Source organism: Lactuca virosa, chromosome 6 (assembly GCF_052849685.1).
Source record: "Lactuca virosa cultivar CGN04683 chromosome 6, Lactuca_virosa_CGN04683_v6, whole genome shotgun sequence".
NCBI classification, from domain to species: Eukaryota; Viridiplantae; Streptophyta; class Magnoliopsida; order Asterales; family Asteraceae; genus Lactuca; species Lactuca virosa.
The window spans coordinates 106,773,124-106,788,788 of record NC_136431.1 but is presented as its reverse complement, the minus strand read 5'-3'; the positions used below and the strand labels follow the sequence as shown (position 1 = coordinate 106,788,788).

General features: G+C 35.3%; 1 protein-coding gene across 1 annotated transcript; it reads left to right on the top strand.

The window, feature by feature from the left end:
* The first annotated feature begins 12,260 nt into the window (after positions 1-12,260).
* LOC145119265 (O-Glycosyl hydrolases family 17 protein) lies at positions 12,261-15,665 on the top strand. Its single transcript, XM_079054892.1, has 5 exons — positions 12,261-12,477; positions 13,319-13,438; positions 13,549-14,802; positions 15,135-15,162; positions 15,248-15,665. The coding sequence occupies exons 2-5, from the start codon at positions 13,375-13,377 to the stop codon at positions 15,381-15,383; spliced, it is 1,482 nt and encodes a 493-aa protein (XP_078911018.1). The 5' UTR covers positions 12,261-12,477; positions 13,319-13,374; the 3' UTR covers positions 15,384-15,665.

The window sequence follows — 15,665 nt, the reverse complement described above, 5'->3', positions numbered from 1 at the left end:
TTGGAGGATTAGAAGCGATATCTGGGCCCCTCGATGATTTTGTTTTGACCTATGTACCGGGCCCGGTCAGAACCTAATTGATGTGTTCAATTTAGTTCTATGTCAAACAAATCGGAAATCGGGAAACAAACTGCTGGACAATAAGTACGACATTGTTCCATGTATTTGTCCGGCTGATATCTTAAGAACAGAGGATTATATGATCACTTATCTAAAATTGTGCTTCATAGTTCAACAGAGTTTTAAGAGCTACGATTGCCGGTTGGTTCCTGAAGTAATATAGGCAAATATAGTTATTAGACTTATCCAAGTGGGAGACTGTTGGATAAGGTGTCTAAGTCCATAACTTTATTTGGTATATACTTGACCCGACCCGGCATGGTCCATTTGGGTTGCACTTCACCCGAACTATTTGTATGGTTAATCCTTTGAGAATTGTATGTTTATGATTTGTTAATATATTATAAATTATAATATATTGATATGAAATCATATTATTTAATTAGTATTGATCATAAATTAATTTAGAATTAATTTGGTGATCAAAAAGGTGACTTATTAAATATGGGCTCTTGTATTTTATGTAGTGTGGGCTAATACTCATTTGGAATGGGCTTGGCATGCATGGGAGTCCATGGATAGTCCATGGAGCTTTTAACCCATGGATCCTTGGAAAGGAAAAGTCATGCGTAGTAGGGTTTACATGGATGTAACCCTAATCCTCCACACTATATAAAGGAGCTTATGATGCTTGAAATGGCACTAAGTGTGTGTGTAAGAAGGTGGCCGATTTCTACAAGCAAACATACACTCTCATAGTTTTTCCAAAGTTTGTGGTGATTTGTGACTTCCATTTGAGGCATCCACATTATTGGTGCTTGACTCTCAAACTCCAAGGAATCAACTCACTATTGAAAGGTATGTAATTCTTCTAGTTTTTATGTTTAAAGTTCCCCATGTCATGCTAGATAGGTTATGAACCTTGGAAAACAAATTTGCATGTATTCATAGTAAAACATAGATCCAAGGTTTCTAGGGTTGCATGTACACCATAGGAGTGTTAGGATGCTCAAAACCCATCATAACTTTCACCTACGGAAACATTTCCACATCCCCATTTTGACTATCACTTATGAACAAGAGTTGCCTCCTTTCAGAATATGTCAATATGGTCCTTCAAAATTAACACTATACTTCCAATTGTCCATGAGCAACCAATCTTTGGTAAACCTTAGATTCTCCTCGACAATTGCTTAATCATTTTAGTCATACCCAGTTCTAATAGTTTTTCCCTCTTAATGCCCTAGGCATTTGGAAAATTTTAGAAAGGATAAATATTATAGCACATGTAATCGATCCTATACCCGAAGCATATGGGATACGATTCATGATGTCTCACATAAAGACATGATCCTAGACCAGTCTTTTGCTACAATATTTTGTATTTGCCATGTTTTCATAATACGACTATGAAGAGGGATGTCGTAATCATAATCGAATTTTGAGAACGCAATATATATAGAATTTCCTTATGTTGAACCATTCCAACGTAAAATTCATATATATATATATATATATATATATATATATATCCTTGACTAAAATTGATCAAAATCTCAATCTAAGCTTTTAGAATTGGAATGAAGTATAATTTCCTCTCCCTTAATTATACCAAAACAACTTTTCAAACCCTACAACTTTGCATATTGAAACTTTTGTTTTCTATAATTAACATTGCTAACTTGCAAAACTTAACATAATAATCATGCTCCCACTAACATGATAATTATATCCTTATTAGCATAACACTTATGCTCCCACTAGCTTTGACATGTATCCAAAATAATACACCTTTCCTCAGATAGCTTACATGTGTGTCTAAACAATTATGAGAATGCAAATATCACAATTGATATCTACTTAAAATCTACTTAGTGAAAGCGTTTCCTCACCATCATTTTCATGAATCGAAGAGAAACCTTATGACACTTAGATTTCTATGGTGTATGTGTTCCTATCCATGTGAATTTTTCAAAACCATAATCACAAGATAAGGTTAGTGACAAATCCAAACTATATGGACTGAACTTGTTTAATCTTAACTTCTTGCCACATGGTAGCACAAGGCCTACCATTGCTTCCAAGTAGTCATGCAAACAACTGAGAACTCATAGAATCCACATGCATAGTCAACTTTAACTGGAATGGGTACAAAAATAAGAATATGTCAACACGATAGGTTGCAAAACCTCAAGTCGTGTGCTAGTGATAAACAACAGGTTTTATTCTTGATTAGTTCTTGAAACTTTTCCAAGATCTTTATGACTCCCACTGTCCTCTTGACATATAAGATTCTCTTGTCAAGAACTATGCTATCAATTGCGCGTTATAGCGGTGCTATAGCGCCGCTATAGCGGTTTGAGGTAATCTACAACCGCTATTTTCAAGTTAGCGTTTTCAAATAGCGGTACCGCAATTTGCGCCGCAATTAACCGATAATTGCCGCTATTTTCCGGACCGAGATAGCGCCGCTATTGCCGCTTTTTCATTTTCTTTCATGTTTGATGATTTGAAACAAATTTGGGCCATTTGGTTACTTTGTAAATGAAAAAACAAGTTTTAGTAAGTCCGGTACCTGCGTTTTAAAAAGCTCAATAAATGACCTAATTAAAATCATTCAAAGACAAAGTACGTAATCACAAAAGAGAGGCGAACGTGACTTGATGAGGGCTTGAGGCTTGAGCTGTTATGACGAAGACGAACACACCTGTGACTGTGAGACTGCTTCTTCAGACCTAATTCCTTAATTAATCGACCACGAAAACTTGAATTCGGTCTTCACTCTCCAGTCTTTAGTCTTCACCCTTCACTTCCCTTCAATCGACCTCCACAACATTGACTCCATTCTCCCTTAATCGGCTTCCAACAGCCTAATAGGTAACAACCTAATGCTTTCTTTTCTAGACAATAGAGACATACACATTACGGTTTCAAGTTTCAACATAGTAAGCGAATTAGCCACATGTATATTTAGTAGATTTTACACATACAATTTTACACATTACGGTTTCAAATTTCAACATAGTAAGCGAATTAGCCACATGTATATTCAGTAGATTTTACACATACAATTTTCAAGTTTCAACACGATGACATTCTCTGATTTTATACAATTAATCTGTTATACATATAATTTTAAATATATGATATATTTCACTGATCAGTTTCTTACATCTATGTTACATACTTACATGGATATCAAGCTGTTATTCTACTTATCAGTTTCATCCAATTTTACATATATTCTACTGTCCATTTATGTGGGGAGTGATCTTAATGAAGAAGTGAATGCCTTGGATGATGTTGACTCGGATGCCGAACCCGTGCCATGCAATTAAACTCTATTTGACACTTTGACACTACGTAGTTTCTATATTACTATATTAGAATTTTGAATATTATGCTATGTTTTTATGACTTTTTAGGTTTTATGATATTAATTCTATGTAGACTTTTTAGGTTTTATTATATTAACTCTAAATATAATATAAAATTATTAAATTATATGTAATATTAAAAAAACCGCTATAGTACCGTGAAAACCGCGATTTCAAATAGCGGCCTGTGACCGCTATTGAAATTTTGACCGCGATAACTGCATAGGTCAAGAACCATTCCTTGACAAAACAAATATTCAAGAGTTAGTGTGGATTCTTATCAAGATAAACACTTCACTCAATTGGTCTTAGTTGGTCTTTGTTTTATCCAAAAACATCACAATTTACCAATTTCAAATGTACAAGAGTAGAAAACATTTTACTCTACATTTGATAAGTGTTTTAAACCTTCTTGAGATTATGTCACTCAAGTTACAATCTTGGAGTATTACTCTAAGACTCAATTTTGGAACGAAGTATGACTTATCTTTTTGATTTAACCAATTCAACAATTCACGATTCCTCTTATTAGTCAAACAAATGCACTAAGATGTCCTTAGAGAATCAATTGTGATATGGTTTCATAATCACTAAGATAATCACAAAACAAGATACTCAAGTACTCTCCCATCTTTTCAGATTGGAGAAACTTTTATCTTTCTGCCTAATTTGATTCTTCTTATTCGTTCTGCCTTATATTGAAACTTTTCCAATGTTTCAGAATTACACTTAAACTTGTAAGTATAACCATATTTACTAAACTTTAGTAAATCAAGACGAATAGCCTTATCGACCTTTGTGGTGGACTTGACCAGTGCACAACCAAGCGTGCCCAATCTCCTAGTCCTTCACTCGACTCACATATACATGTGAACAAAGAATTAGTCTTAAGTTCCAAAAGATAAAAATTCTCATTCATCATACAATACAAGTTGCATGATTCCAAGTTTCTATCCAACTGAAACTTGGGTGATGAGAATCTTTCCTTATTTGGTAAATTATGACACTACCACAAACGAAAGAATCAAATCCATTTTCCAATATTGCTATTAATGGAATCATATAAATAACAAATATTCACAAATGCCATTGTAAGGATATTTAAAATAAATAAAATTAAAACCTTTTCTTTTATTTTAAAACTTCCAGAAAAAACTTATCCTTACAATGCAAAAGCATATGAAAACAATGTTGTTATTTATTCCTAGGCAATCTATCCCAACTCTTAAGCAACAACTCAAAATTCTGATCACTGAACCATGCGATCGAAATCCATCTTCGCGATCAAAATCAGCATATTATTCCTTTAAGCTTCCTCTCTTTTCTTTGATTCTTAAAACATCAAAATGCGACCTAGTCACATCATTTAATAAGAATCTCAAAATAGGAACTTAATAGAGTTAGATAGTGAATTTTACCCGAAGTAGAGTCAAACTTTTGACTTTACCATCCTTATGATCTTTCAGGCAAATAGGGCAGCTTCACAACCAATTTCCCTTCCTTTGGCAATGGACTCTTTGGGAATGGTACACGGGACTATCTCGGACTTAGCCTTTCTCTTTACCATTTGGTCAACCGAGTTGACTATGGCCGATCCCTTTCCATTGGGAAGAGAAAGCTTTTCTAGATTTCCAATGTTACCATTGTCAATTTCCATGGAAGTTTGGGGAGTAGATCTTCCAATCAAATTTGCTTTACCAGTGCCCTAAATCATTTGTTGATTCAGCAGCAACAAGCAAATAGGTAAGACCATTAAGGGTCATGTCATGGTCTGTCATATAGTAGTCCTACAAGAACTCACTATGTGACTTAGGAAGTGATTGAAGAACCTAGTCAACAACCAACTTCCTCAAGACTTTGACACCCAACTCTCCCGGCTTGTCTATATATGACTTCATCTCCAAGATGTGAGCACACACAGACTTTTCTTGCCAATAGGGCTTGAGTGAACTTGAACTTGTGGGTTAGGGAGAATAATTGGAGGAAGTGGAGGAAGTGAAGTATGATTTCCATGATCCAATCGTGGGACATCATCTTCATTAGGAAAGCTTGTTCCAAGAGATTTGGGAAGATCATAGTTGTCTGAACCAGACATCTACAATGGGAGATATCAAGTTTAGTTGATTTAATTCCTTAATATAACACCCAATATGAGATATTAAGGCTAGGACCCAACACAATATTTTATAACTTGGAAGAGGGATGCCGTAATCCAAGCTATAAAATATTTGAAGGTAGGCGAATGACGATTCACCAATTTCCACCATGAAAACCTAATAGGGTTTTAATTGGATTGAAACTCCTAGATCTTTTGAGATTCATTGAACTTTTCAATGGCGTGTTTAAATCTCGATTGTGCCCTCTCAAGTGTGTGACTGGGATGCCGAGGATCACAAACAAGGTGTGAATAACCATGAAAATTAACTTGGTACCCTTAATCTTTATCACCTAATCAATGTGCCGGTTACCCACACGCGCTCCACCGATCTATAATAAACATTAAGTCACCCTTTTCCACTCTTACTAGTCCATGTTAGTGTGTCGATTACCCACACACGCTCCACCAACGACTTGGTAAGGTACAAAGTGTAATTTCATGGGTTAGCACCAAATTCACATTTTCCTAAGTAACTAAGATTGGGAATTTATAAGTGTTTAGTTACTTAGTATTTATCATTATACTTTTAATGAAGGGAGAATTAATGTCCTGTCAAAACCTTTCGGCTAACGACCCTCCACCAGTCAAGGAAGCGGTGGGTGAGAGTGGACACCCATTAAACTGCCATTTTATAAGTAGTAACCTTATACCCCCCCCCCCCCTTATAGACCGGCTTTGTGAATGAGGCTTACTAACGGTAAGAATGACTTACTCTTATACATATATATAAATATTAAACCTATAATATTATAATAGTATAAGGGTTGAATTTTAACTTTTAAAATTCTAAGGGTTTAACTTGGAATTAAAGTACTCATGGGGGGAAACTTTACAAATTCCAAAACTTGAGGGCAAGTTTTGAACAATTCAAAAACTTTTTGTTTCCATAACTTATGAGTTTAAAGTAGCTTTAATGGAAAAACTCTTCAAGTTCCATAACTTGAGGACAAGCTATGGAAGGCTTTAAAACATTTAAAAATGAGACACTTCATTTTCATAACTTATGGAAATCTTATGAGTTTTAAAAAATCATAAATGAGACTTTTCATATAACTTGAGGACAAGTTACAAAAACACATTTTATGAACAACTTTTAGATCAATTTGGATCGAAAACAAATCATCACATAATTTTTCTATTAATCTAAACTAACTCATAAGAACAAGATAATTCAAATCATCAATCTTCAAGAAATTAGCATGAACATATAAACTAATACAAATCTTGAAATTATGACAATTATCTTTGAAATTGGATTAGCATGAACATTACCACATCAAAAACAGGTTTATAAGTTCAAAAACAGCTTAGGGTAATGTTCCTAGTCCAATTCCAGCCAAAAAACTCGAAAATCTGCTGTCAGGGGCTCCAACTCGCTGAGTGCAAGAACAAACTCGACGAGTTGGATGAGTTTGTACATGGACTCATCGAGTCCCTCAATGGAATCGTCGAGTCCCCTGTCCAGACAGCAAACAAATTCAATTTTCAGCCTTTTCAGCAAGTATAACTTGAAAACAAGCCTTGTCTCTGATACCACTGTTGGGTTTTAGTATACTACAACATCCTATGGTGCACATACAACCCTAAATACCTTGGATCTATGTTTTCACTAATTATACATGCAAAGGAGTTTCCAAGGCATTAAACCTATAACTAGCATGCAATTTGACATAAACAATACAAGATACTAGTTAGAGTAACATACCTTTTTATGTGGCTTGAAGTCTTGACGTATTTGGTGTTGCTAGAAAGACTTTGGCCTTTAAGAACTTAGTGCCCCAAGTGTTGCACCTCAAATGGAATCACAACTCACCTAGGACAAAGGTGACTCTTGAGAGAGAATTCCATGCACCAAAACACCTCCATATTTCTCTAAGAAAAGAAACACTACTAAAAGTGGCGTTTTTAGGTCATGAAGAATGTATTTATATGTTGGATTTTCAAGGGTCGTGGGTATAACCCAAATCCATACCCATGGGTTTTATGATCCATGGTTCATGTGGCCCAACTCTTTATGTATCCATACATAAACTTGGTCCAACATGGATTATAAGCCCAACACATATAAATATAACTAATTACCATAATTAGTCCCCATAGATTTAATTAGTCTCTTTTGATCACTAAATTAATTCCAAATTAATTCTTGATCAATACTAATTAAAACATATGATTTCATATTAATATATTATAACTTATAATATATTAACAAATCATATATAACCTTCTCTCAAGAGTCCATCCTAACAAATTGTCCTGGTGTTATGCAACCCAAATGGACCATGCTACTCTCGGGTCGAGTACATACCAATAATAGTTATGGGCTTAGACATCTAATCCAACAGTACTGACACTCCTCAGTAAAGATGTGTGGCAGAACGAAAACACCGTCATATTGTTGAGACAGTCTATTCATTATTCTTGTATGCACAGGTCCCTAGTGCCTTTTAGGAAGAAGCAGTCTTAACTATTGTTTATGTGATTAATCGTATCCCTACTTCATTGAATTCAAGAATGTCTCCTTTTGAGAAGCTATATGGTCACCTACTCGACTACTCTGCGTTACAAGTTTTTGGATGTACTTGTTTTGTTCTTCGTCCTCATGTTGAGAGGAACATGTTAGGGCCAAAATATGCTATTTGTGTATTTTTTTGGTTATGGTGTTGGATAGAAAGGATATCGTTGTTATGATCTTGTGAGTCAGAAGTTATATGTTTCCCGACATGTCATTTTTTGGAACATATTCCTTTCCACTCGATTCGTGCTACAACCCATAATGTAACGAAGTCAGATCTTCATATTGATCCTTTCGATGAGGAGATAGAGGATTGAGATTCATCTATACCGCCTGATACTTCAGCTCATGACATGCCCACTTCTTTAGAGAGTTCCTCGACACCTCATACTCTTGAGTTTTCGCCTTTGACTGTTGAGATTGAAGATCCATCTCCACCACCACCCCTCAGGAGGTGTACTCGTCCTATCAAGTCCATCAAGCTTTTAGGTTTTGCTTATTATTCATACTCATGTTCATTTTCTTCCTTTATAGCCAACATCTACCATCTGTCTACACATGAATCGTATAAATAGGTTGTATTAGATCCTCTTTGGTAGAATGTTATGGTTGAGCAACTCACTGCTCTTCATCAGACTTATACATGAGATTTGGTTTCCCTTCCTCCTAGGAAATATATGGTTGGTTATCATTGGGTCTACAAGTTAAAAACAACATTTGATGGATCTGTTGAGCGGTACAAGGTCTGATTTGTAGCAAAAGGGTATTCCCAATAGTATGTTTTGACTATGAGGAGACCTTTTCCCCAGTAGTTAAGATGACGACAATATGTATTATAATTGTAGTTGTATCCGTTCGAAAGTGGAAGATCTTTCAAATAGATGTCAAGAATGTTTTTTTTTAAATGGTGACCTCCATGAGGAGGTTTATATGTCTCCTCCCCCAAGAATTCAACACCAGCCATGTGAGGTTTTTCGGCTTCGCAAACCTTTGTATGGTCTCAAGCAAGCACCTCGTGTGTTGTTTGAGAAATTCTCCACGGTGATTACCACTCTTGGATTTTTCTAAAGTAGTCATGATTTGACTTTGTTTATTAGATGCTCGAGTTCAGGACGGATTCTTTTGTCCTTATATATGGATTACATGATTATTACTGGTGATAACCATAATGTTATTGAGTCTTTGAAGAATGATCTAGCTCATCATTTTGCTATGAAGGATTTGGGCTTGCTGTATTATTTCTTAGGTATTGAGGTTGATTAGTCTAACAAATGGTATCTTCTTTCTCAGATTATATATATATATATATATATATATATATATATATATATATATATATATATATATATATATATATATAGGGTCCGGTTTCGATGAGGACACCTTAAAAAAATTGAAAAAAAAAATAAAAAAAATATACAAAATCATAAAATTGAGCATAGTATTATATCCGAAAGAAAAAAAATGGAAAATTTTTTTTGGATCATTAAAATTGAATAATGGATCATAAAAATGATCCATGCTTCAATTTTAATGATCCAATTTTTTTTTCAATTTTCTTTCTCTCCAGTATAGTATTAAGCTTGATTTTATGATTTGTATTTTTTTTAGTTTTTTATCAATTTTTTTAAGGTGTCCTCACCGAAAAAACAGTCCTCACATGATCCTGATTATATATATATATATATATATATATATATATATATATATATATATATATATATATATATATATATAACTTGTTTATACGAGCGGGCCTCTCTAACAATCGGACATAAGATACTCCTCTTGAAACCAATGCATGATACTCTCCTATTGATGGTGTTCTTTTGTCTGATCCAAATCTGAGAAAAATACCAAACAATGCATTTAAATGTCGATGTTATTGGTTGCATCGTCGCTAAAGCTTTTAAACCCAATATGTATGATCGTTCAACCCGAGAGCATATTTGTTGATTAATCCCTCAATCCAAAGACTGGCATCTCGTGTCGTACATTAGCATTTGTAGAAACATCAATAGCGGCTTACTTAGTTGTCACTAATGCCTCGAAACAATTAACCGCAAAAAGTTCCCTCCACAATCATCCATTCGCTGCCACTAAAATCCATGTGTCATCACTAATATCGGCACCACATCGTTTTGGCCTCCACTTCACATATACTCCACTTTATTTCTCTACAGATTCTTCGAAGATATCTTACAATAACCGAATATGTCATGAGTGAAATTCGTCCGAATTTCACCCACACCAACCATCGAGGCCACCAGATTAGACCCCTATTTGTTGCCGACCACCATGAACTCTTTTCAACTCTTATCAATGTGAATCGCCTATAATCTGCAATTATCGTGAACCACATGTTATCTCTTACGACGACGACGAAGACTACCAACACCACCAGCATCAATAGCCTCCCACCTGATACTTGTCACCTCATATTTCACTTGTCACCTCATATTTTAATAACCATTGTCGGCCACTTGCCACCTCTTTCTCAGGTTCTTAATTTCCCTAAAAACCTAACAATTTATCTTAACATGCTTAATTAGAAGGTTCTTAATCAAGATATGCTTCTTTGCATGTTAAGTTTCATGATCCATGTTAATAAGTACTTATTTACTAAGTACTTAATTGTTGAGGATTTAATTAGATTGTAATATGTTTTGAAAGTGCTTAATATGTTTAGCAAATGCTTAATGAAAAGTTTCTATTGATTTGATTTGTTAAAATGCTTGAAAAGTGCTAAATGATTTGTTAAAAAACTTAATTGACAAGCACTTAATTGTTAAGGTCTTAAAATAAAGTATAATGAAAAATTGTTAAGATAATGAATTTAGGCTATATATGAGTGTTTTGAAAATGCTTAATGAAAAAGTTGTTATTTATTTGATGCGTTAATATTCTTGGAAAATGCTAAATGTTTTATAAAATACTTAATTGGATGTCAATGTGTTATATGATTGATTGTTTAACAAATATTCAGTTGTTAATTCTCTTTGCTCCTTGAGTATATATATTTCTATATATACTTCGGGCTAAGGTATTTAGAAAGTAGGTTTAAAAGTCTAGCTTTGTAAATACTTTATCCGTTGTCCGATTTGTTGTTCTTGTATCGAGGGTAATATAGTCAATTTGACCCACAAATAAATAATAAAATCTTAAAAAATACAAAATAATATTTTTAGTGAGGTTAATATAATCATTTTAGTTTTGAATTAACAAAAATCATGACAAAAATACCACGTTAATGGTCCGTCTTAAAAATAATACAAATTTAAAAAAATTACAATTTACCTCAAACAACATTAACTAATTCTATTATTTACTCCGGTAGCGGATGCAACACAAAATCTCGGAAGTAGCAAACATGATTTTAAAAGTTGCATGTCAAAAAATATCTCAAAAAAATTACAATGTGCTGCAAAATCAAGGGTTGTACCGACCACCTCGGAAACCCCCTATATCCGTCCATGATTTACTCTTGTATAAATATTATAAAATATGAAAGCACATTGCTCATATAATATTGACTAAATATATTTTATTTTTTAAATATAATTTTTATGTACAAAGTAATACCGTATCTTTTTTAGGATATAAAATTTTGAAGGTTGGTTTTGTATTAAAAAAAAAAAGGTGGGTATTCTACTGAAATACGATCTCATTCATTCACACTTGAGAGATTCTCGAGGCCCGCTTTTGTCAATACCCTTTTCTCTTTCTCTATAGCCTTTTTCCCATGTTACAAAAAATAAGAATAAAATAAATAGAAACCCAGAAGTTAAATGGAAATTCTTATAAAAGAGATTCCATTTGTAATAGCTTTTCAACCTTTTATTATTATCTTGGAAAACAAAAAAGAAATACTACTCTTATTAAAATGTATTCCAATTCCACATAGTACAATTCAGCAAAAACGATGATTTTTTTAACAATAATTCAAATTTTAAAATAAAGATTAAAAAAGCAAATTTTTAGGACAGAGGTCAAAGCTACTCATTCCAGATCTCTGAAGCTTCCGCCCCACATCCTCATTTACTGATTTACAAACTATTAAAAATTGTATTTTTATTGGTGGGGTATGATTTATTTGACCATTATTGTGTAATGAATTGAAGGGGGATGTATTATTTTATTATATCAGTTTATAATATGGAAACAAGCTGTTCTGTTTTCCTCTTCAGAAAGTTCCCAACTTTTACACTCACTCTCTCTCACTCACTGCTTCGTAAATGTTAAATGTGTCTTTGGATTCTTTCTTAGATTTCGTCTTATTCCTTCTTTCATTTCGTAAAAGTTTTGCAAGCTGAAGAACTTCAACACTACAGCTCTCTTTGGTACTTCTATCAAGAACTAGGGTACAGGTATTTCCTCCTTTCGACTTTCTCAAGGGTTTTTCTATCTGGGTTTCTCGAATTATGTTATCTTTGGTTTCGCTGAAATCAATGTGGTGTTGTGTGAATCACGATTTGAGCTGAATTGGGTGTTTTGTGTTTTGTGGTAAAGATTGACCTGATCTGGTGAAATTGACTTAGAACCCCAAAAAGTTGCTTCCTTTTTTGATGTTTGAAGAGCGATTTTAAGTTTTTAACCTAGATGTTCTTCTGTTTTCGATTCGTTTATCATAATTTCAACTAAATTGTTGCTTAAAGTTAGCACATTGGACATTGATCTTCAATTGAAGCAATCTGTTGATGTTTCCTCTTATTCAGATGTATTTTAGCTACACAGATTTCAAGATTTACATTTAGCTACATGGCTACACATGGGTTGTTTGCTTTATTGTTTCCTTATTTGAATATTTACTTGTTTATGTATTTCCTCACATTGGTCTTTTAAGATGTTATTTTCTGTGTTTGGTGTGGACCACAATGTTGACCAGGGTGCACCATGGTTCATGGGCTTTTTGGTCTTTTTCTTGCTTATTTGCAAACAGACTGTTTCCATGGCTCGAACCCATAGCCTTATGGTGGAAAAGAAGTAACCTTATTTGTTTATTCAATGCCAATCCCTTAAGTTGAAACACAATGCAATAATACCATTCAAACTCTAATTGCTACGCCTTTAGTTTGTGGATTCCGGTGGAATCTAATGGAATTGGAATCGGTTGCCAAATGAACCGGATTCTTTTCTGTCCGATTCCTTCAAATTCCATATTTGATGGATTCATATTCCAATTCCATTCTTTCATTTTTGTATTTTTAGGGGTGAAAAGCTCTTGGTGAAGGTCGGAGTCAAATCCTCCATTGGAAGTTGAAACGATGAGGCTTCAAATGATGCTTGGATATGTCATGTTCATGTTTGGCAGTTTGTCCGTTGCATTAGGTAATGTCAAGTGTCCTCTTGATTCCCTTTAACTTGGTTTGCTTTGACTTTTGAGGTCAAACTTGTATTTCAAGAAAATGTGAATAAGTCATGTTCTTGAAATTTCACAGGCGCCTTCGTGGGAATAAACATCGGAACCGATCTTTCCAACCTCCCATCACCGGAGGAAGTGGTGGCAATCCTCAGATCCCATCAAATCACACACATCCGCCTTTTCGATTCCGACAACCACCTACTTAGTGCACTTTCCGACACCGGAATCGAAGTCATGGTAAGTGTAACAAACAACGAAGTCCTCCGCATCGGCCAATCTCCGGCGGCCGCCGCCTCATGGATCAACAAAAACGTAGCGGCATTCGTCCCCTCCACCAACATCACCGCCATTGCAGTCGGCAGTGAAGTCCTCTCCACCATCCCCAATGCCGCCCCGGTTTTACTCCCCGCCATGAACAACCTCCACAAAGCCCTAGTTTCCTCAAACTTAAACTACCAAATCCAAGTTTCCACCCCGTTTTCCATGGACATGATCCCGAGGCCATTCCCGCCATCCGCCGCCACTTTCAACACCTCATGGGACTCCACAATTTCCGATATCCTTCGGTTTTTAAGCACCACAAAATCGGTTTTCATGTTGAACGCGTATCCATACTACGGTTACGTCCAAAGTAATGGAATTTTCCCGATTGAATACGCGCTTTTCAAATCACTTTCACCGGTCAAACAAATAGTTGACCCGAATACACTCTTCCATTACGATAGCATGTTTGATGCGATGGTGGATGCTACTTATAATGCCATGTCAGCATATAATTCCTCGGGGATTATTCCAATTGTTGTGACTGAAACCGGGTGGCCATGGGCGGGTGGTGGTAATGAACGTGATGCCACCGTGGAAAATGCTGAAATTTTTAATAATAATTTGATAAAACGGGTTTTGAACGGGTCGGGCCCGCCTAGTCAGCCGATGATTCCGATGAATACGTATATTTATGAACTGTTTAATGAAGATAATAAACGGGGCCCGGAATCCGAGAAAAGCTACGGGGTGTATTTTAGTAATGGAAGTTCCGTTTATGCCCTTGGGTTGGATATATCGGGGGGAATGACAGTGAATGCTTCTTCGGGTGGATTTTGTGTTGCTAGAAAAGGAGCGGATGTGAGTAGCTTGGAAGACGGTTTGAATTGGGCTTGTGGGCCCGGCCAGGCGAATTGTAGTGCGATTCAAGCGGGTCAACCGTGTTATATGCCGGATACGGTTGAAAATCATGCTTCGTTTGCTTATAATGATTATTATCAGAGAATGCGGAGTGTTGGTGGGACATGTGATTTTAGTGGTACAGCTGTAACTACCATGGTTGATCCGAGTATGTGGCTTACTGCTCTTTGAACTGTTTGGTTCTTTCTTTCTTCTTTTATTAAGATTATGGGGCTGTTTGATGGCCTCTTAATGGAACCATTCAGAGCGAATCAGTCAGCATTCAGCGCGTTTGATACAGCCTCTGAATGGTTAAGGACCCTGCCTTCTATAACCATTAAGAGGTTTGAATCATTCAGCACTAAATGATTCAGTTTTATCAAACAGCCCCAACATGGAGTTATAGTTTTTTGTTCATTAAGATTGTTGGTGTCCATATGTGTCTGTATATGTTGGAGTCTATTACATCACTCGTTTCTGAACTATATCTTACTTTTGTAGGTTATGGATCGTGCATATTTACAGGAAGGTAAGAACACTAAGCTCTAAAATATTGATATTCAATGTCCCTTTTTTTTATCAAACTGATAATGTGTAAAATCTGTGTGAAACAGTACAAATTCCAGCATCGGTGGATTGGTTCCACCTGCATTTGGGCCAGTGGGGCCCCCTGGAGCAAGTATATCATGGCGTCAAGTTCCTCACATTTGGTGTTTAATTTTGGGCACAGTTGTATTGTCAGTCCTGTAGATTTTTGGCTTTCCTGTATAGCTGATATTCAGGCTCTTAGTGTTTTAATGCAGAGTGTTGAATATGATGAAATTCAACAGGAATTCTAGATTAAATTGGTAAAGGTTTAGTTGTGATTGCCGAATCTTGGGGTTTTTTTTTGTTGGTTTGTGTAATGTGTAAGTTATTGAGGCTCGTTGTGGGGTTTTGTAGCCTGTAGCGAAGTCATTCTATGGGAATATGATTGTATGGTGCAAAGTGACGATGAAATAGTTAATACTTAATAATGTGCGATTCATTTAA